This window comes from Medicago sativa, chromosome 6 (assembly GCF_051527215.1).
Source record: "Medicago sativa cultivar Bolivia chromosome 6, Bolivia_mono, whole genome shotgun sequence".
NCBI classification, from domain to species: domain Eukaryota; kingdom Viridiplantae; phylum Streptophyta; class Magnoliopsida; order Fabales; family Fabaceae; genus Medicago; species Medicago sativa.
Genome location: NC_140754.1, coordinates 63,293,575 through 63,314,979, shown reverse-complemented (window position 1 = coordinate 63,314,979; position 21,405 = coordinate 63,293,575). Strand labels below are relative to the sequence as shown.

The window sequence follows — 21,405 nt, the reverse complement described above, 5'->3', positions numbered from 1 at the left end:
TTCAGATCTTTGACTTTGTTCTCATATCTCTATCCCTGAGAGCTTACTGATTCCATCAGCACTTGTCGACTTCTCCATTCCTTGCAGCCTTGCATTCCCGGAGGACTTGCACTTCTACTTGCTTAGTTCACCTGCCACCTACTCGCACGATCAAATTCTTACCATAACTCGCTCCGAGTTCTCACTTCTCAGTTCATCTTCATCACATACTTTGCTCCTCCTGGGTCCTATTCAGCTCTCAGGCAGCCGTTCTAATTATTGAATGTTAAACTGAGTTGATCAGGCTCATCTAACAACAACAATCAGAGCATTTACCCGGAACCCAATGGTCCCCCTACTTTAGTTGTAACTTAATGACCCATGTCACGATCTGAATCGACCTGCTCTGATTCCAAATGTAACACCCATAGTAGATGTATCTAGAAAGTTTAGCATGAGCGTTATCTTTAATACTAGATACATTAAAATTTACAACAATAAAATTTAAGAATGAATAATATATGCAACAAGTCACATTCGTATAAGTATTAATACAATACATCTCGTCCATATATAGAAATGCATCCTTGATGACCATAACATCCTGCAGCGGTACGAATGAACCCTTAATGAAACATCCATCCGGCTACGAACTTGTATAATCATCCTGCTTATCTGAAACAAATAAGGATTGGGATGAGACATAATGTCTCAGTGATTTCCCCTAAATCCTAGGCTATAGTTAACCTCGGGAAAACCTACGGTCACCACGTGTCTACAATACAACCTGACGGTTGATTATACGTGTGTGGTCATGCTTTCCTAGACGGTAGTGCATACTAGACCCATCATAGGTTCATATAACTTGTCATAAGTCTTTCTATCATCATACGTGTCATGGCGGTTAAGAGATCCTAGAGTCGTAATCTCAAGATACGATATACGCATCAAGACTTAACATACATAATCATGACACGGTCCTAAAACGGACGATTAGGGAAACCTAAGGTCGTCATCGGTATAACATTCACAACATACTCTAATGCACGAATTGTTCATAGCTAACATCATATCATAACATAATCATATCATACATAGTCATAATCATTCATACATTCATTATGATATCGTTGAACAAACATTCATTGTCTTGATTCATTTTACGGAGAGCTCTGGGGTGGAGTAGCCCCAAGTACAATCCCATACCTCCCTCAGTGACGTTCGGGTCCCTTACGGCTTAACCATCCCCCTTGGAGAACCTCTTGCATCCAACCTTGGAAGGAATACAAAAGACATGACATCTACACTCAATGACATGCGGGCCCCCTTGTGGAGCTTATCTAGTTTCTCATGCCACCTACAACATTCATTAATGCATAGTCTTAATATTTCATGAAAGGTTTCTAACCTATACATGCATACTCGTTTACCTCGGATTCGGGGTCGAACCGATTAATGGTAAACTACCTACTTGTTCATTCATGTTCGTACTTAATCATTGTGGAGAGATGAACTTATCATTCCATGACTTATCATGCGTGCATACTCTTACTTAATCATATGTGAAGGGAATACACTTCGCGACTTACTTACATAGGCATTCCTATTCCTATACTTGTCATATTTAGGAATTCAGGCTATCTTTCTAGTTCTCAACAACTATGCCGAGGCTCTACATTCATTCCCTTCCTTAATTCATTGTTACCCGAGTAAATCGGCTTAAACTCTCTTGAGCCATTCTTGCCATTCATGCTAAGATTTCCACGATTTTCTTTTCAAGAATCATTTGATGTTATGTGCATTGCCTAGATGTTGTTTTGGGGTTATAAAGTTGTAAAACGATAAAAGAAAAGCTTCGGAATGCACCACCGACCCCACAAAGAGCCAACAGCCAAAAAGCATGCTGGCCCAACCAGAGGGTTTCGCTATCAGCGACCCTGGGCGAGTTTCTTGGCAAAATTTCGCTATTAGCGAAATAATTTCGCTATTAGCGAAATAATTTCGCTAATAGCGAGTTTCTTCGGGTCTGTGGTGCTGAATTTGCGATTTTGACCCAAAACTCGTCAAATTCGATCCTGCAATGCACCATAATCTCCCAGCAACATATATTGACTTTAAATAACATATTTCATGGAAATCTAACATGTAATCGACAGGAATTGATCAAAGGGACATTAGGGTTCTAAACCCCTCAATAACATAAATCTTTACATTCTAACATGAATTTACACAACCCAAAGGTGGTAAGCTATCTATAGAACTCACCTAAACAAGTTTCTTGCAATTCTTATGCATCAAGCATCAAACCCTAGCTTTTGATCCATTCTTGATCTTTAACTTTCAAACCAACCCATGCTTTAAGCTACCATAATCCATGCTTGATCATGTTTTGGAGGAAGTTTGGATGATTTAGAGAGAAGAGAGAGAGCATGGGTTAGAGAGAAGGAAGAGAGAAATTCTTTCTCTGAAACCTAGAGAGAGAAAGTGAATGAAAAATTAAGGAAACTTGGCCCTTGTGGCCTTAAATAGCCCTTGCGGCTTTATCGCGTCTGACTTGGCACTGATGCTTAAATCCGTATTCATCTGACATTATATACCAATATATATATTGTCGTACTTTGCATTCCTCATTACTTAACCTCGGATACAATCGACAGATAAAATTCTTATTGCTGAAAAGCAGGATATTACATTTCGGGAAAACTAGAATTACAGACTCAAATATAGAAAACATTACAAAAGTCCCAAAATCATAGGCAATCGTTTTAATACAACTCCTTTTTGCTGCTAAATCCTACAGAAAATGATTGAAAAAGCAGGCTAAGAATAACGTAAGATGACCTGTCATCAATTGCTTGTGAATAAAGCATATCATCATCTTCATCTTTTCTTTTCTTCCCAAGTTCTTTAAATTTATCAAACTTGACATGCATGATTTCTTCCATGGTCTAAGTTCTCAAATTATATACTCTATACGCCTTTGAGGTAGTACAATAGCCAAGGAAAAATCCTTTGTCTGTCTTTCAGTCAAATTTTACAAGGTTATCCTTACGATTAAAGATATGGCAATAACACCCAAAAATATTGGAAATAAGAAATATTTGGTTTAAAAAATTACCCTCATTTAAAAAAGTTATAGCCATTTCTTGCAATGTTCTATTTCTATATATGTGTGTATTATAAATGTTGAAACTTAGCCCGTCCTTTCTTTCTCTCTTATTAAATTTAACCCCCTAAGTTGTTTTTTGGTGATCCATTGTTGTGGGTGTTTCTGAATTCAGGTATAATTTTAAAGCCTTTTCTCTGTTGCTTAGTATTCATTTATTCTGTATTATTTAATTTAACCGTCGGTTGTTTTTTTGAGTTTCAATTATTGTAATTTACTTTGTTTTTTTGGTTTATTTTTGTGTTTGATTGAATATGTCATTAATGGGTTGATTTAAGTGGATCAAGTTAGGATCTTTTTCTTCTGAGTTTGAAATGAGTTTTTCTTTTTCATCAAATTTTGGGGATGATTTTGTTGTTGGAAGTAATATTGAAACTCACTGATAGTTTTTGAATGATTTTATGCAGAGGTATTTCAGACGATTGTTGGTTATTGAGGAGCTAACATATTTGTGATGTTAGTAATTAAAAATGATGTGATTACATTTTAATTTTTTTTCTTAAAGAAATTGAAAGAGGGGCGTGAATTTATTTATTTATTTAAATTTGGGGAAATATCGAAACAATTTCTTGGGTTGGTTTTGGTGAATGGTGCATGTACGGCGTTGTTGGTTTTGAATTTTGATAAAGCCAATTATTTTTGTTTTATTTTTTGAAGAGAGTTACGATCTTTTATATTGTTAAATTCTTTTATTAGGAGCATAGCTGGGTAGATATAACTTTTTTGCGTTACTATTGTCAATTGAGTCATTTCTTACATGTGTTTATTTATTTATTTATTTATTTATTTTTGTTTTATTCATGTTTTATTTATGGTGACGACGCTTTTATCTTTAGTTTTGGCCTGTAGTAAATGATAGTTTAGTAAACCATGCTCAATCCTTTCATGAAAATTTCAATGGTGGCTTTAGGTTATACCAAACTACGGGCAAGTTTGAAAATGTTTATGCACAACTTTTTATGAGTAAATGGTAAATGGATTAAGCTTTATTAGTTTTAAGAAAATCGTATCAGTCATTAAATGTTTATTTTGAATGATTTTTGGGGACCATAAGAAGAGTTGTCGAAATATATTTGTTTAGTTGGAAAGTCAATGTCATCAAATGTCACTTCAATATACATTGTTATTAAGAGTTTACTTGGATTGTATTGTGTAGAAATGGGAGGAAAACCCTCAAAGTCATTGGATGGAACTATAGTGAATCAGAAGAAAAAGTGGGCTACCCGATGTGTTTCACATGTGATTTGAGTTTCAGCACCAACAAGTGTGGCTGTCAAACAAATGAGATTGTTTGAAGATTTTAGCAAACCAGATGACTCTGGTCTTGTTATTTCAAGATCCTTGTCCATGATCTATTTGAACTACAAGAAAAGTGGGATGCCCAAACGTTTGATGTTCTATAAGAACGGTGAATGGTTGGACTATCCAGATTATGTTGTTGACTTGGTTAAAAGAGATTTCAAAATAAAGAAGGTAAATGTGGAGGTAAAGTTAGATGGTCAAGAGGTTGTGTTAAATTTTCTACATATGTATCATGTTGATTTGAAAACGGGTTTGCAACAACCCATTGCTTGGATTGATCAGAATGGGAAATGCTTTTTCCCTGAAGAACCCAATAATATAAGTGAGATGAAAGAGCCAGATGTAGATTTAGATGCTTATACAGAATCTATATATGGAAAACTGGATGTGGATTCTGTTAAGGAGATGTTTCTTACAGGAATGATTGTTGTGGGCATTACTGAGTCTGACATAGTTGATATTTCTCATAACTCAAGCATGTCAACGAAAAGGCGGCTGGAGTTATTCCGAAAGCATGCTGATACACAAAAGAAGTTCAGGGGGATGCTAATTTCTGCTATGCGTGGCTTCCTTGTTCTACAGAGGAACTATCAAAGATGAAAGAATATGGGCTTCGTCACTATGGACTATCTCCATCTAAAGGAATATATGGTTTTGGTGTTCATCTTACTGCTGTTACCCAACCTTATGCTTGGTTAGTTTTCATATGATGAACATTGAACTTCATAACATTTCATATAGATTATTATGTTTAAATTCTAACAAGATTTAGTTTTTCCATGTTTACAGTTCACTTTATTTCGATGTCGATGAAAATGGAATTAAGCATTTGGTCCTATGTCGTGCTATAATGGGGAACATGGAGCTTCTTCATCTAGGAAGTGATCAAATATATCCAAGTAGTTGTGAATATGATAATGGGGTGGATGACATTCAATGTTCAAAGTACTATGTAGTTTGGAACATGAATATGCACACACATATCTATCCAGAATTTATTGTCAGCTTCAAGGCCCTTTTGGATTTTGACAGTGATGTAATGTTCCTTTAGCAATTTTATTACCTTTTAAAAGTATAGAGACTATTATTCGTGATTTTTTTTACCTTGTAAAAGTATAGAGACTATTTTTTTACCTATGAACATACATATCTATCCAGAACATTATTCATAAAAGTCTTTGTAGTCAAGCTTTAATATAAATTGGGATAATAATAAAGTGTAGAGACTATTATGTATGTAGACTAATGAGTACATCTCACAGGTCATGAATATGAGATATTAAGTCGATACATAGGTAAAAATATTAGGAGTGATATTTATTCTGGATTGGCCCACCATGAGAATACTATATAGTTTGTTCTGAAAGTGTCATAAGATATTCTCAGTGATAATAACCACAAAACAACTTTACATTGGTTTCTCCCACAACACATGAGTAGTCCAGTCCCCTTGCATTGGCAAGGGATTTCACTATAACCACACATGATTACAAATTTCTCTAGGACCCTTCCAAGTGACTTCCCTGCTCAAGCACAACTGCTCAAGACTTCCATAAGTGCTCAAGTTTTCACAAAGAACGTACGAAATAGACTTTCTGAATGTTTACAAAGTAAACAAATCAATTCACGTTTACACTGAATTTAATAATGGTAATGTAAACTGAACAACTGAATAAACTCTTTAGGATTTCTAAGATATTTACTTGAATACAAAAATTCTATATAGGCAGCCATTTGATTGACGTTGGAGAAGAGTGTCACTGAAAATGGAGTTATTGAGAAGCTTTAATCAATAACGTTGGCTCTTTGCCTGATATGGATAATTCCTTTGAATAGTCCTTTGAAGTTCCTTTATTGAAAGTAGAATTATTTGTTGCATTCCTTTTGTTCTTGAGTTCCCTTGTTTGTTTTCACACGTAAAGAGAAGAAGACAAAATAACAGCTTTATTATATCCTTTTGATAGGGACAATTAATGAAAGAAGACAAAACTTACGTGGATTATGGGTCCCTCGGGATTTTCTCAAATCTGAGGGGTCATCCAAGTCTGTCATTTGCTTCAGAGTCTGATGACCTTCACAGAATCTATTGATGTATCTCTATAGCTTTTGTGAGGCAACCTTATTCTAAGGACGTTGACTTTTGGTTGACCTTTCTTCAGATCTTCAACCATAGTCTTCTAGGATTCTCATGGTCCTTCTGATGCGTCTCATATATTCATCCTTCAATGTTTGATTTATTCTTTGATTCTGCACACTTGAACATATGTTAATATTCCAATTGTTCTTCAATACTTTGTTATCATCAAGGAAGAATCCTTTGTCTGTCTTTCAGTCAAATTTTACAAGGTTATTCTTACGATTAAAGATATGGCAACAACACTCAAAAATATTGGAAATATGAAATATTTGGTTTATTCCTTTCTAAATTCCAATTCGGGTTTTGTTCAAAATCCTTACGATAGAGACTCTGTTCAAAATATAGTAAGAAATGTTGATGGCTTCAGACCAAAATTATTTTTCAACATTGCCCTCATTTAAAAGAGTCATAGCCATTTCTTGCAATGTTCTATTTCTATATATGTGTGTATTATAAATGTTGAAACTTAGCATGTCCTTTTTTTTCTCTCTTATTAAATTTAACCCCCTAATTTGTTTTTTGGTGATCCAGATTTTGGCTGTGAGATGGGTATAGCATGGTCAAGAATTGTTCAATCCAAAAATCAAACTCATGTTCTTTTAAATACCTAATTTATCTAATTTTTAAATTTCCCCTATTTTTTAAACTTGAATTTAAATATTAATTATACATAAATAATGTAATTCATTATAAAATTAAATGCCATAATAATTTATTTTTATTTTAATAGCATGATAATCTTAACTATTATAAAAATAACAATATATGCATTTATCATTATTTTATGAGTTTAATTTATACACAACGTTAGTGTAAAAAATGTTAACAAAGTGCAAAAATTGTGAGCAAGTATACATCGTCAAAACAAGTAGTATAATAAAACCGTTCACATGATATTTTAAAATTTATTACCATAAAAATCCGTTTACACAATATAATAAAACCGCTCACATGATACACCTGAATTTTTTTAAAAAATATCCATATTTGGATATTTGATTTCGAGAAAGATTTGTGAATTGTTGAAAAAGAAAACTAATACAACGAACAATGACTAAGTGCTTACTCAGCATTCTAGAAGTGAAGAAAACTAATACCTAATTTATCTAATTTGTTAATGTTTACCATTTCATGTGTGTTCGTGAGATACCCAACTCGCCTAATGGATTAGTCAGAGTTTATGTTTTTGGGTTAGAATATGTATAAAAAGGACCTCTTACTCCCCCAATTAGATGTATAACTTCAAAGTTACAATAAATTACTTGTGACATTGCTTGGTATTATATTGTTGTGGGTGTTTCTGAATTCAGGTATAATTTTAAAGCCTTTTCTCTGTTGCTTAGTATTCATTTATTCTGTATTATTTAATTTAATTGTCGGTTGTTTTTTTGAGTTTCAATTATTGTAATATACTTTGTTTTTTTGGTTTATTTTTGTGTTTGATTGAATATATCATTAATGGGTTGATTTAAGTGGATCAAGTTAGGATCTTTTTCTTCTGAGTTTGAAATGAGTTTTTTTTTCATCAATTTTGGGGAAGCTTTTGTTATTGGAAGTAATATTGAAACTCACTGATAGTTTTTGAATGATTTTATGCAGAGGTATTTCAGACGATTGTTGGCTATTGAGGAGCTAACATATTTGTGATGTTAGTAATTAAAAATGATGTGATTACATTTTAATTTTTTTCTTAAAAAAATTGAAAGAGGGGCGTGAATTTATTTATTTATTTAAATTTGGGGAACTATCAAAACAATTTCTTGGGTTGGAATTGGTGAATGGTGCATGTACGGCCTTGTTGGTTTTGAATTTTGATAAAGCAAATTGTTTTTGTTTTATTTTTTGAAAATAGTTACGATCTTTTATATTGTTAAATTCTTTTATTAGGAGCATAGCTGGGTAGATATAACTTTTTTTGTGTTACTATTGTCAATTGAGTCATTTCTTACATGTGTTTATTTATTTATTTTTGTTTTATTCATGTTTTATTTATGGTGTTGACGCTTTTATCTTTAGTTTTGGCCTTTAGTAAATGATAGTTTAGTAAACCATGCTCAATCCTTTCATGAAAATTTCAATGGTGGCTTTAGGTTATACCAAACTACGGGCAAGTTTGAAAATGTTTATGCACAACTTTTTATGAGTAAATGGTAAATGGATTAAGCTTTATTAGTTTTAAGAAAATCATATCAGTCATTAAATGTTTATTTTGAATGATTTTTAGGGACCATAAGAAGAGTTGTCGAAATATATTTGTTTAGTTGGAAAGTCAATGTCATCAAATGTCACTTCAATATACATTGTTATTAAGAGTTTACATGGATTGTATTGTGTAGAAATGGAAGCAAAACCCTCAAAGTCATTGGATGGAACTATAGTGAATCAGAAGAAAAAGTGGGCTACCCGATGTGTTTCACATGTGATTGGAGTTTCAGCACCAACAAGTGTGGCTGTCAAACAAATGAGATTGTTTGAAGATTTTAGCAAACCAGATGACTCTGGTCTTGTTATTTCAAGATCCTTGTCCATGATCTATTTGAACTACAAGAAAAGTGGGATGCCCAAACGTTTGATGTTCTATAAGAACGGTGAATGGTTGGACTATCCAGATTATGTTGTTGACTTGGTTAAAAGAGATTTCAAAATAAAGAAGGTAAATGTGGAGGTACAGTTAGATGGTCAAGAGGTTGTGTTAAATTTTCTCCATATGTATCATGTTGATTGGAAAACGGGTTTGCAACAACCCATTGCTTGGATTTATCAGAAAGGGAACTGCTTTTTCCCTGAAGAACCCAATAATTTAAGTGAGATGAAAGAGCCATGTAGATTTAGATGCTTATACAGAATCTATATATGGAAAACTGGATGTGGATTCTGTAAAGGAGATGTTTCTTATAGGAATGACTGTTGTGGGCATTACTGAGTCTGACATAGTTGATATTTTTCATAACTCAAGCATGTCAACGAAAAGGCGGCTGGAGTTATTCCGAAAGCATGCTGATATCACAAAAGAAGTTCAGGGGGATGCGAATTTCCACTATGTGTGGCTTGCTTGTTCTACAGAGGAACTATCAAAGATGACAGAATATGGGCTTCGTCACTACGGACTATCTCCATCTAAAGGAATATATGGTTTTGGTGTTCATCTTACTGCTGTTACCCAACCTTATGCTTGGTTAGTTTTCATATGATGAACATTGAACTTCATAACTTTTCATATAGATTATTATGTTTAAATTCTAACAAGATTTTGTTTTTCCATGTTTACAGTTCACTTTATTGCGATGTCGATGAAAATGGAATTAAGCATTTGGTCCAATGTCGTGCTATAATGGGGAACATGGAGCTTCTTCATCTAGGAAGTGATCAAATATATCCAATTATTTGTGAATATGATAATGGGGTGGATGACATTCAATGTTCAAAGTACTATGTAGTTTGGAACATGAATATGCACACACATATCTATCCAGAATTTATTGTCAGCTTCAAGGCCCTTTTGGATTTTGACAGTGATGTAATGTTCCTTTAGCAATTTTTTTACCTTGTAAAAGTATAGAGACTATTATTCGTGATTTTTTTACCTTGTAAAAGTATAGAGACTATTTTTTTACCTATGAACATACATATCTATCCAGAACATTATTCATAAAAGTCTTTGTAGTCAAGCTTTAATATAAATTGGGATAATAATAAAGTGTAGAGACTATTATGTATGTAGACTAATGAGTACATCTCACAGGTCATGAATATGAGATATTAAGTCTATACATAGGTAAAAATATTAGGAGTGATATTTATTCTGGATTAGCCCACCATGAGAATACTATATAGTTTGTTCTGAAAGTGTCATAAGATATTCTCAGTGATAATAACCACAAAACAACTTTACATTGGTTTCTCCCACAACACATGAGTAGTCCAGTCCCCTTGCATTGGCAAGGGATTTCACTATAACCACACATGATTACAAATTTCTCTAGGACCCTTCCAAGTGACTTCCCTGCTCAAGCACAACTGCTCAAGACTTCCATAAGTGCTCAAGTTTTCACAAAGAACGTACGAAATAGACTTTCTGAATGTTTACAAAGTAAACAAATCAATTTGCGTTTACACTGAATTTAATAATGGTAATGTAAACTGAACAAATGAATAAACTCTTTAGGATTTCTAAGATATTTACTTGAATACAAAAATCCTATATAGGCAGCCATTTGATAGACGTTGGAGAAGAGTGTCACTGCAAATGGAGTTATTGAGAAGCTTTAATCAATAACGTTGGCTCTTTGCCTGATATGGATAATTCCTTTGAATAGTCCTTTGAAGTTCCTTTATTGAAAGTAGAATTATTTGTTGCATTCCTTTTGTTCTTGAGTTCCCTTGTCTGTTTTCACACGTAAAGAGAAGAAAACAAAATAACAGCTTTATTATATCCTTTTGATAGGGACAATTAACGAAAGAAGACAAAACTTACGTGGATTATGGGTCCCTCGGGATTTTCTCAAATCTGAGGGGTCATCCAAGTCTGTCATTTGCTTCAGAGTCTGATGACCTTCACAGAATCTATTGATGTATCTCTATAGCTTTTGTGAGGCATCCTTATTCTAAGGATGTTGACTTTTGGTTGACCTTTCTTCAGATCTTCAACCATAGTCTTCTAGGATTCTCATGGTCCTTCTGATGCGTCTCATATATTCATCCTTCAATGTTTGATTTATTCTTTGATTCTGCACACTTGAACATATGTTAATATTCCAATTGTTCTTCAATACTTTGTTATCATCAAGGAAGAATCCTTTGTCTGTCTTTCAGTCAAATTTTACAAGGTTATTCTTACGATTAAAGATATGGCAACAACACTCAAAAATATTGGAAATATGAAATATTTGGTTTATTCCTTTCTAAATTTCAATTCGGGTTTTGTTCGAAATCCTTACGATAGAGACTCTGTTCAAAATATAGTAAGAAATGTTGATGGCTTCAGACCAAAATTATTTTTCAACATTGCCCTCATTTAAAAGAGTTATAGCCATTTCTTGCAATGTTCTATTTCTATATATGTGTGTATTATAAATGTTGAAACTTAGCATGTCCTTTTTTTTCTCTCTTATTAAATTTAACCCCCTAATTTGTTTTTTGGTGATCCAGATTTTGGCTGTGAGATGGGTATAGCATGGTCAAGAATTGTTCAATCCAAAAATCAAACTCATGTTCTTTTAAATACCTAATTTATCTAATTTTTAAATTTCCCCTATTTTTTAAACTTGAATTTAAATATTAATTATAAATAAATAATGTAATTCATTATAAAATTATATGCCATAATAATTGATTGTTATTTTAATAGCATGATAATCTTAACTATTATAAAAATAACAATATATGCATTTATCATTATTTTAAGAGTTTAATTTATAGACAACTTTAGTGTAAAAAATGTTAACAAAGGGCAAAAATTGTGAGCAAGTATACATCGTCAAAACAAGTAGTATAATAAAACTGTTCACATGATATTTTAAAATTTATTACCATAAAAAATCGTTTACACAATATAATAAAACCGCTCACACGATACACCTGAATTTTTTTAAAAAATATCCATATTTGGATATTTGATTTAGAGAAAGATTTGTCAATTGTTGAAAAAGAAAACTAATACAACAAACAATGACTAAGTGCTTACTCAGCATTCTAGAAGTGAAGAAAACTAATACCTAATTTTTCTAATTTGTTAATGTTTACCATTTCACGCGTCTTCATGAGATACCCAACTTGCCTAATGGATTAGTCAGAGTTTATGTTTTTGGGTTAGAATATCTATAAAAAGGACCTCTTACTCCCCCAATTAGATGTATAACTTCAAAGTTACAATAAATTACTTCTGACATTGCTTGGTACTATATTGTTGTGGGTGTTTCTGAATTCAGGTATAATTTTAAAGCCTTTTCTCTGTTGCTTAGTATTCATTTATTCTGTATTATTTAATTTAATTGTCGGTTGTTTTTTTGAGTTTCAATTATTGTAATTTACTTTGTTTTTTGGTTTATTTTTGTGTTTTATTGAATATGTCATTAATGGGTTGATTTAAGGGGATCAAGTTAGGATCTTTTTCTTCTGAGTTTGAAATGAGTTTTTCTTTTTCATCAATTTTTGGGGATGATTTTGTTGTTGCAAGTAATATTGAAACTCCCTGATAGTTTTTGAATGATTTTATGCAGAGATATTTCAGACGATTGTTGGTTATTGAGGAGCTAACATATTTGTGATGTTAGTAATTAAAAATGATGTGATTACATTTTAATTTTTTCTTAAAAAAATTGAAAGAGGGGCGTGAATTTATTTATTTATTTAAATTTGGGGAAATATCAAAACAATTTCTTGGGTTGGAATTGGTGAATGGTGCATGTACGGCCTTGTTGGTTTTGAATTTTGATAAAGCGAATTGTTTTTGTATTATTTTTTGAAAATAGTTTGAATCATTTATATTGTTAAATTCTTTTATCAGGAGCATAGCTGGGTAGATATAACTTTTTTGCGTTACTATTGTCAATTGAGTCATTTCTTACATGTGTTTATTTATTTATTTTTGTTTTATTCATGTTTTATTTATGGTGCTGACGCTTTTATCTTTAGTTTTGGCCTTTAGTAAATGATAGTTTAGTAAACCATGCTCAATCCTTTCATGAAAATTTCAATGGTGGCTTTAGGTTATACCAAACTATGGGCAAGTTTGAAAATGTTTATGCACAACTTTTTAAGAGTAAATGGTAAATGGATTAAGCTTTCTTAGTTTTAAGAAAATCATATTAGTCATTAAATGTTTATTTTGAATGATTTTTAGGGACCATAAGAAGAGTTGTCGAAATATATTTGTTTAGTTGGAAAGTCAATGTCATCAAACGTCACTTCAATATACATTGTTATTAAGAGTTTACTTGGATTGTATTGTGTAGAAATGGAAGCAAAACCCTCAAAGTCATTGGATGGAACTATAGTGAATCAGAAGAAAAAGTGGGCTACCCGATGTGTTTCACATGTGATTGGAGTTTCAGCACCAACAAGTGTGGCTGTCAAACAAATGAGATTGTTTGAAGATTTTAGCAAACTAGATGACTCTGGTCTTGTTATTTCAAGATCCTTGTCCATGATCTATTTGAACTACAAGAAAAGTGGGATGCCCAAACGTTTGATGTTCTATAAGAACGGTGACTGGTTGGACTATCCAGATTATGTTGTTGACTTGGTTAAAAGAGAGTTCAAAATAAAGAAGGTAAATGTGGAGGTACAGTTAGATGGTCAAGAGGTTGTGTTAAATTTTCTACATATGTATCATGTTGATTTGAAAACGGGTTTGCAACAACCCATTGCTTGGATTGATCAGAAAGGGAACTGCTTTTTCCCTGAAGAACCCAATAATTTAAGTGAGATGAAAGAGCCAGATGTAGATTTAGATGCTTATACAGAATCTATATATCGAAAACTGGATGTCGATTCTGTAAAGGAGATGTTTCTTACAGGAATGACTGTTGTGGGCATTACTGAGTCTGACATAGTTGATATTTTTCATAACTCAAGCATGTCAATGAAAAGGCGGCTGGAGTTATTCCGAAAGCATGCTGATATCACAAAAGAAGTTCAGGGGGATGCTAATTTCCGCTATGCGTGGCCGCTATGAAAGTGTCATAAGATATTCTCAGTGATAATAACCACAAAACAACTTTACATTGGTTTCTCCCACAACACATGAGTAGTCCAGTCCCCTTGCATTGGCAAGGGATTTCACTATGTTGATATATAAATTTATAGTAAATAATTATATTTATGCTCTAAATATATTTTAACTTACTCTCTAAGTTACTTAGGATATAATATTATGATGAATATTCTTTCTGTAAGTATATCATAGCTTAGGCCCTAAGCTACTTACTTCTATATAATAAATCTTCCGTTGTGCTATTCAGACACACGGTATTTCATTATATGTCTCTCTTCTCTCTCTTATTCAACATGGTATCTAGAGCCTATTGAGAGATAGCCCTTACACCGTGTTTACCCGGTGGACCCACTGTCCTCCGTTGAGAAATATTTTCGGCAAACCGTGTTTCAACTACGGTTTGCACCTCCTCCTCTACCTTGACACTTTCCGGCAACTAGACTTTCACTTTCTTGTCAGATTAGCTGCTGCCGCTGCCCTTATGACCTTTTTCGGCGACTTTTTCGACGATATACCACCACCATCCAATTCGCATCGTGCAGATCGGACCGCATCCGAAACCGCCGTCTCAAACGCGTATATCACGCGCCCTCACGCACTTCCACTCTCTCTGCGAGTGGGTCTCACGCGCCGTCACATCTTTCGCGCGTGGAAGCGCGTCCAGTCACCGTTTCAGCCGCCATTTGTATCGTCAGACTCGGAATCTTGTGCTGGTTTCAGATCTGCCCTTATTTTCGAGTTTTGAGTCACGGGTATACGTGTTTCCGTTCAAACAGCCTTGTCTTCTTGCTTTTTTGTGTGATTTTCTCTCTCTTGACAGTTTCAGCACACTGTTTGTGATCCTTTTTTTATTGCTTATGGATGTTTTATTGATTCTCGGAAGCGATCATCTACCTCCATGATTCGTCCCAAATGTAGGCATTGTCACTGTTTGGGACATACTATTGTTCAGTGCAGGAAACTTCGAGGGCGCTCTTCACGTCCTTTGATTGCTATATCTGACGCCATTCGGACCACTGATTCTCCTAAGGTTTTTATGCCAACTTATGAAGATTTTCTCCGATGGGTAAAATTTCGTCAAAGTTCTGCTATTTCGGGATTGCACACCGGTAAATCATTTAGTTGTAACTCTATGTCACCCTCTCTTAGTCCATGGGTCCTTGATTCAGGTGCAACCCATCATATTACCGGTAATATAGATTTTTTTTCCTCCCCTCTCACTACATCCGGTTAGTTACCGAGTATTATCACAGCAAATGGTTCAGAAACACAGTCCATAGGCGTTGGCACTGTTAGAGTGCTCCCTTCTCTGTCAATTACATCTGTACTTTATGTCCCTGGATCTCCATTTAATTTAATTTCTCTCAGTCAACTCATTCGTTCGCATGAATGTGTTGTCACCTTTACTAAAGGCAATGTTACTTTGCAGGATCGGATTTCGGGACGGCAAATAGGCGTCGGGTGTGAGTCTAATGGTCTTTATTATCTCTTAAACCCCTCCACAGCATGCCCAACCATAGATTCCCCTCTTACTATACTTGCTCAGTTGGGTCACCCAAGTCTCCTCAAACTTCAAAGGTTGGTCCCTAGTCTTTCTAAATTATCCGAGTTGCACTGTGAGTCGTGTCAGTTAGGGAAACACACTCGTACTCATTTTCCCGATCGAGTCAATAAACGAGCATCGTCCCCTTTTGCTTTAGTCCATTCTGATGTTTAGGGCCCTTCGCGTCATATCTCCACTCTTGATTCCAAATATTTTGTCACTTTTATTGATGACTTTTCTCGTTGCACATGGCTATTTTTAATGAAAAATAGATCTGAATTATACTCTATTTTTCAACAATTTTATCAAGAAGTTAAAACTTAATTTGGAGTGTCTATTCAAACTTTACGTAGTGATAATGTCAAAGAATATTTGTCTCACCAATTTCAAACTTTTATGTCCTCCAATGGTATTCTTCATCAAACTTCATGTGCCCATACACCTCAACAAAATGGGGTTGCTGAACGGAAAAATCGTCATCTCATTGAAACCACTCGAACTCTTTTACTTCATAGTAATGTCCCGTTTCGTTTTTGGGGGGATGCTGTTCTAACGGTATGCTATCTTATAAATTGCATGCCTTCCTCGGTCTTAGGTATTCAAGTCCCACACTCGGTCCTTTTTCCTAATACCCCTTTACACTCACTTCCACCCCGTGTGTTTGGGTCCACATGTTTTGTTCACGATCTTTCTCTTGGTCTTGACAAACTATCAGCCTGATCACTCAAATGTGTCTTTCTTGGTTATCACCGGTCTCAAAAAGGTTATCGTTGCTACTCTCCTACTCTTCGACGATACCTCATGTTAGCTGATGTTACATTTTTTGAGTCTGTTCCTTTTTTTGGGTCAACCAATGTACCTCTTGACCCACTTCAGGCTGATATGCCAACCTCGTCTGATATTGTTCCTCTTCAACCTATGGTGTCTGCTCCGCCCGAGTCCACTATTTATGTGCCTCCTCCCACGGAGCCTCCTACAACCATTCTTGTAGACCCTCCCGTAGAGCCTCCCACTCCACGGCCTCTTCAAAATTACCAACGTCGTCAACCACCATCTGTTATGCATGTTCCGACACCTATTCCAGATATCGAGGCCATTCCAGACTCTCCTTCATCGCCACCGCCTTTACCGGATCCGACCATAGATGTTCCTATTGCTATTCATAAAGGTATACGTCCTACTCGAAATCCATCTCCTCATTACATTGACTTGTGCTATCATCGTCTTTCCCCCTTGCATTATACTTGCTTGTCTTTGTTGTCTTCTGTTTCTATTCCTAAATCTCCAGGAGAAGCATTATCTCACCCTGAGTGGAGACAAGCAATGATTGATGAGATGTATGCTCTCCAAAGCAGTGGCACTTGGGAACTGGTTTCTTTACCTCCTGGCAAGTCGGTAGTAGGTTGTCGTTGGCTTTATACGGTGAAAGTTGGCCCTGATGGTAAAATTGATCGATTTAAGGCTCGCTTGGTGGCCAAGGGATATTCTCAGATTTTTGGGTTAGATTATGGTGACACATTCTTATTCTTGGGAAGGGAAAAAATAAGCAAAACCCTTGAGAATTGAGGTCCGGGAGTTGTTTTCGCTACGAGAAGGTGTTAGTCACCCATAACGACTATAGTATCCTATAGGAACCGTCTTTACTTTCTACGTGCGCGCTTTATTTTTAAATGCTATTTGAAAATTGATATTTACACCTAAAGTTTGCTAAGGGTAGAATTGGAGGGAGAAGAATGTTTGAATTTTTATTTTATTTGAATTGAAGGAATATTGTTTCCTTGCCTACGTACCCTTTTAAGGGATCAAATCCATCGTAGTTCTCTTCCAAAAAATGTTTTTTGTTTTTGTTGGTTGATTTTAAGTTTGAAAATTGGAATTTGAAGAATGAGATAGAGAGGCCTCAAGGGCATAAGATTGTGAAATTGTGAGGTTGAATTAGTTATTTTGCAAAAAGGTCTAAGTATGATTAAAATTCATTAAGATTTTATTTAAGAAAAGAAAAGGAAAATTCAATGGGATTTGATCCCAAAGTTTATTGAGAAAATGATTTGAGTGATATTGTTCATATTTATTTGAAAAATGATTTTTTGCTAAGTTTCAAGTCCTAAACATACATCTAAAGCATTCAAACCCTAAACATACATCTAAGGCATGCATATCCTAATCATACATCTAAGGTATCTATGTGATGTGTGTGCATGTGTCGGTGCTTGTGTCGGTGTACATCATTAGAGTCCATTGTCCTTTACATCATTGGCCTAGATACATGCTATGGTCTTGCAAGAATTTAAAAATATAAAGAAATTACAAAATCCCTAGATTTTACATACTAAGTCTTTAAACCTATAGAAATGAAGTGAGATGAGGAATGCTTATGAACGAATGAAACATAAAATGAAATGGTTAGTAGAGTAAGGTATAATAGCATGAAAATTATAAGCAAAAGGAACATTAAACATAGTAGCAAAAACTTGACAACAAGGTGACTAAACTCTTAGCAAAATATACCTAAAATTTATCATGATAACAAGACAAGTGTATGACCTATAACTCCCATATCATGACAATGTTCAAAGATTTTTGTCACAATCAACAATATGAGAATTATAAGAACACATTCAAGTCAAGAATCATGATATATCTTAGGCATATTTGGCATTTAATTTCCACAATCAATATCCACATAACTTGCACCACAAGAAATCAACAAATAGCATTCTCTAATCAGTAAAAAAAAAACCAACTCAGAGACTAACATATTCACAAATTTGCACATCAAGCATCCATATTAATTCAACAAAATATCATATCAAAATATAGTAAAAAAAAAAATCACAAGAAAGATAAACAAAACACAAGTGTCAAGTATATTCTTCTTTTATCAATTTTAACATGTAAAACACTCACAAAAATATCAAGAAACACTTTGAAAACACAAGAATTTTTAGATATTTTTATAAAAAGATTTTTGAGTCAAAAGAGGTGTAGAAAGTAAAAAGCAACATACGAGAAGCAGTCTGCGCAGAAACCAAGCCCAGGCCCAAGGGAATATGGATCCTGTATCATCCAAACGTATCAGGGACGTTGGATTGATCCAGTCCCCAGAACCCTAGATCAAACGACGTAAACACGTGGTCTAAGGGTGAACCAGACCGGTTCGAATGAACCAGTTCGGTTTAGGCCTGTATAAAAGCAAAAAGAGGCCGGTCCCTTCATTCTTAACCCTAGTTTCTCTCTCTAAGGCTCTCTCTCTCTCTCTCTCTCTCTCTCTCTCTCTCTCTCTCTCAAAGCTCTGCAAAGAGCTCGCCGGAGAGGATGAATACCGGTCGGAAACTTCATCTTCTCCGACGTAGCCTCCAGATTCCGATGAACATGCTACTTAAACGTTTTCTTTAGAACTGAAACACCGTAACACTCGTTTCTTCGTCCTCTATCTGAATCTTTCATTACTTTTTGCAAAAAATTTGTAGATCTTCCTAGATCTACACTTTTAGGGTTCGGTTATGTTGAGACTGACGAAGAACAAGTTGAAACGATGCTTTGGTGTTCGTTTTTACGATGTGAATCCTCACCTCTTCCTCTATTTGCAAACGTTTTCAAAAAAAACGAGGAAAGAAGTGCAGATTCACACTGATTCACTTCGATCTGACTTCGCTGATGTATTTAAAGGAAAAACTGAGGAGTTTAACGTGTTTACCTGTTGGAAATTGGAGATTCGAAGGAAGACGAAGGAAGATTCCTTGACTCTTCTCTGATCTTCTTGTGAACGCTTCGTTGTTGTTTCAACTGAAAAGACACGACGGTGAATCTGTTTTGACACACCGGTCTGATTCTTTCTCCTCTATCTCCTTCTCTGGTTCGATCTTGCTTTGATCCTGCTTCTTCTCTCCTTTAATCTCCTTCTTGTGATCGCCTTTGAGCTCGAATTGCAAGAAGAGAGATGCAGTTCGATGATGATGATTTTCGAAGAAAATCACTGAGAGCTTGCACGAATCCAATTGAAATTGGTGAAAATTTGTTGAATTGAAATGGTTTTGGTTTTGATTCTCTGAGAAATTTCGTTGATTCTTGTGTAATTGATGATGAATTTGTTGATTTCGTGTTTGTTTAGGTGAATCTGGAATGGTAAGGGTTTGTTAGGTTCTTCGAACTTTCATCATGTTCTTGGGATCTTTCTGGACTTTGATTCTTTGATCTGGGAGAGAGAAATGTGGATGTGTTTATGAGTTGGCACTGTGTGATTGATCCTTCTGACACTTGTGCAGTGAATGCGCCTTTTATAGGCTGCCATGTGGCTTTCTGGACCAGTAGTAAGCTGACACGTGGACTTGGACTCATAACAAACTTTTGGACTAATCTGCAATTCTTTGAAATTAAAGGATCAAATCTGCAATTGAGACAAATGGACTAAAAAAAAGATTTGACACTAATAGGGACCATTCTGCAATAAAAAAACAGACCAAAAACCAAATTTAAGACCAAAAGGACTTAAATGCAATTTCTGAAAATAAAAGGACCAAAAATGAAAAAATAATAATAAAATTGGAATAAAATTGGTAAAATGAACAAAACGTAAAGTGAAACGATTAAAAAACACAAAAAGGACTAAAATGAACCAATTACACAAATGAGGTACTTCAAAGTAACCTCTCTCTGTCAAAATTTTGTGTGAAATGACCAAAATGCCCCTAGGGACTAAAACGACTCAAAAAATGACTCAAATGCAATTTCAAAATGGTTTTTTAACAGGGAAATAAAGCAAGAGTTTATACAAGCAAATTAAAAGACTCAGAGACAATTTTTCAGGGATTAAAAGGAATTCTAACACAGGAAATGACTAAAATGCCCCTAGGGGCTAAACTGACTCAAAGTGACTTCAAATGTAATTTTTGAAATGGATTTTGACATGAGATTGAAACAAGTACTTATACAAACCAATTGAAAAGACTCAAACAATTTTCAAGGATTAAAATGAGTTTGAATGCAGGAAATGACTAAAATACCCTTTTTCATGAATTTTGCAAATGACATTGAAATAAAATACAGAGAAAGATGCAATTGATCCAAGACAAATTCAAATGACTTGAAATACAAGAAGAGAAGAATGGAGCTAGTATTTTTAGGTCCAAAATTAGGGTATAACATACACCAGTTAAAACAACATCTTTCTAATGAGTTTCAGACTAAGGACCTTGGTAAACTCTGTTACTTTTTGGGTATTGAGGTAGCCCAATCCAAGGATGGTATTGTAATTTCACAAAGGAAATATGCTTTGGATATTCTTGAAGAAACAAGTCTATTGAATGCCAAGCCAGTTGATACTCCTATGGATCCAAATGTCAAACTTCTACCTAATCAGGGGGAGCCTTTATCTGATCCAGGAAGATATAGGAGATTGGTTGGAAAATTGAATTATCTCACAGTCACTCGTCCAGACATTTCCTTTGCAGTTAGTGTGGTAAGCCAATTCTTAAATTCTCCTTGCCAAGAACACATGAATGCTTTAATTCGAATTCTTAAATACATCAAAGGTGCTCCGGGAAAAGGTCTCATTTATGAGGATA

General features: G+C 34.6%; 2 protein-coding genes and 1 pseudogene across 2 annotated transcripts; all 3 read left to right on the top strand.

The window, feature by feature from the left end:
- Window positions 1–4,426: 4,426 nt before the first annotated feature.
- LOC146916221 (putative inactive poly [ADP-ribose] polymerase SRO1 pseudogene) lies at window positions 4,427–5,498 on the top strand (annotated as a pseudogene).
- Window positions 5,499–8,922: 3,424 nt separating this feature from the next.
- Window positions 8,923–10,116, top strand: LOC146916220 (putative inactive poly [ADP-ribose] polymerase SRO1). Its single transcript, XM_085721579.1, has 3 exons — window positions 8,923–9,316; window positions 9,411–9,759; window positions 9,855–10,116. The coding sequence occupies exons 1-3, from the start codon at window positions 8,923–8,925 to the stop codon at window positions 10,114–10,116; spliced, it is 1,005 nt and encodes a 334-aa protein (XP_085577705.1).
- A 3,423-nt stretch (window positions 10,117–13,539) lies between these two features.
- On the top strand, window positions 13,540–14,259 carry LOC146916219 (putative inactive poly [ADP-ribose] polymerase SRO1). The gene has a single exon (XM_085721578.1). The coding sequence runs from the start codon at window positions 13,540–13,542 to the stop codon at window positions 14,257–14,259; it is 720 nt and encodes a 239-aa protein (XP_085577704.1).
- The last annotated feature ends 7,146 nt before the right edge of the window (window positions 14,260–21,405 follow it).

Excerpts from the sequence above, each read along its gene's own strand:
- LOC146916220 (XM_085721579.1), top strand. The coding sequence starts at position 8,923 with ATGGAAGCAAAACCCTCAAAGTCATTGGATGGAACTATAGTGAATCAG. Across the intron at positions 9,317-9,410 it reads TCATGTTGATTGGAAAACGG|ATTTAGATGCTTATACAGAA; the intron begins GTTTGCAACAAC and ends AGAGCCATGTAG. Across the intron at positions 9,760-9,854 it reads GTTACCCAACCTTATGCTTG|TTCACTTTATTGCGATGTCG; the intron begins GTTAGTTTTCAT and ends CCATGTTTACAG.
- LOC146916219 (XM_085721578.1), top strand. The coding sequence starts at position 13,540 with ATGGAAGCAAAACCCTCAAAGTCATTGGATGGAACTATAGTGAATCAG.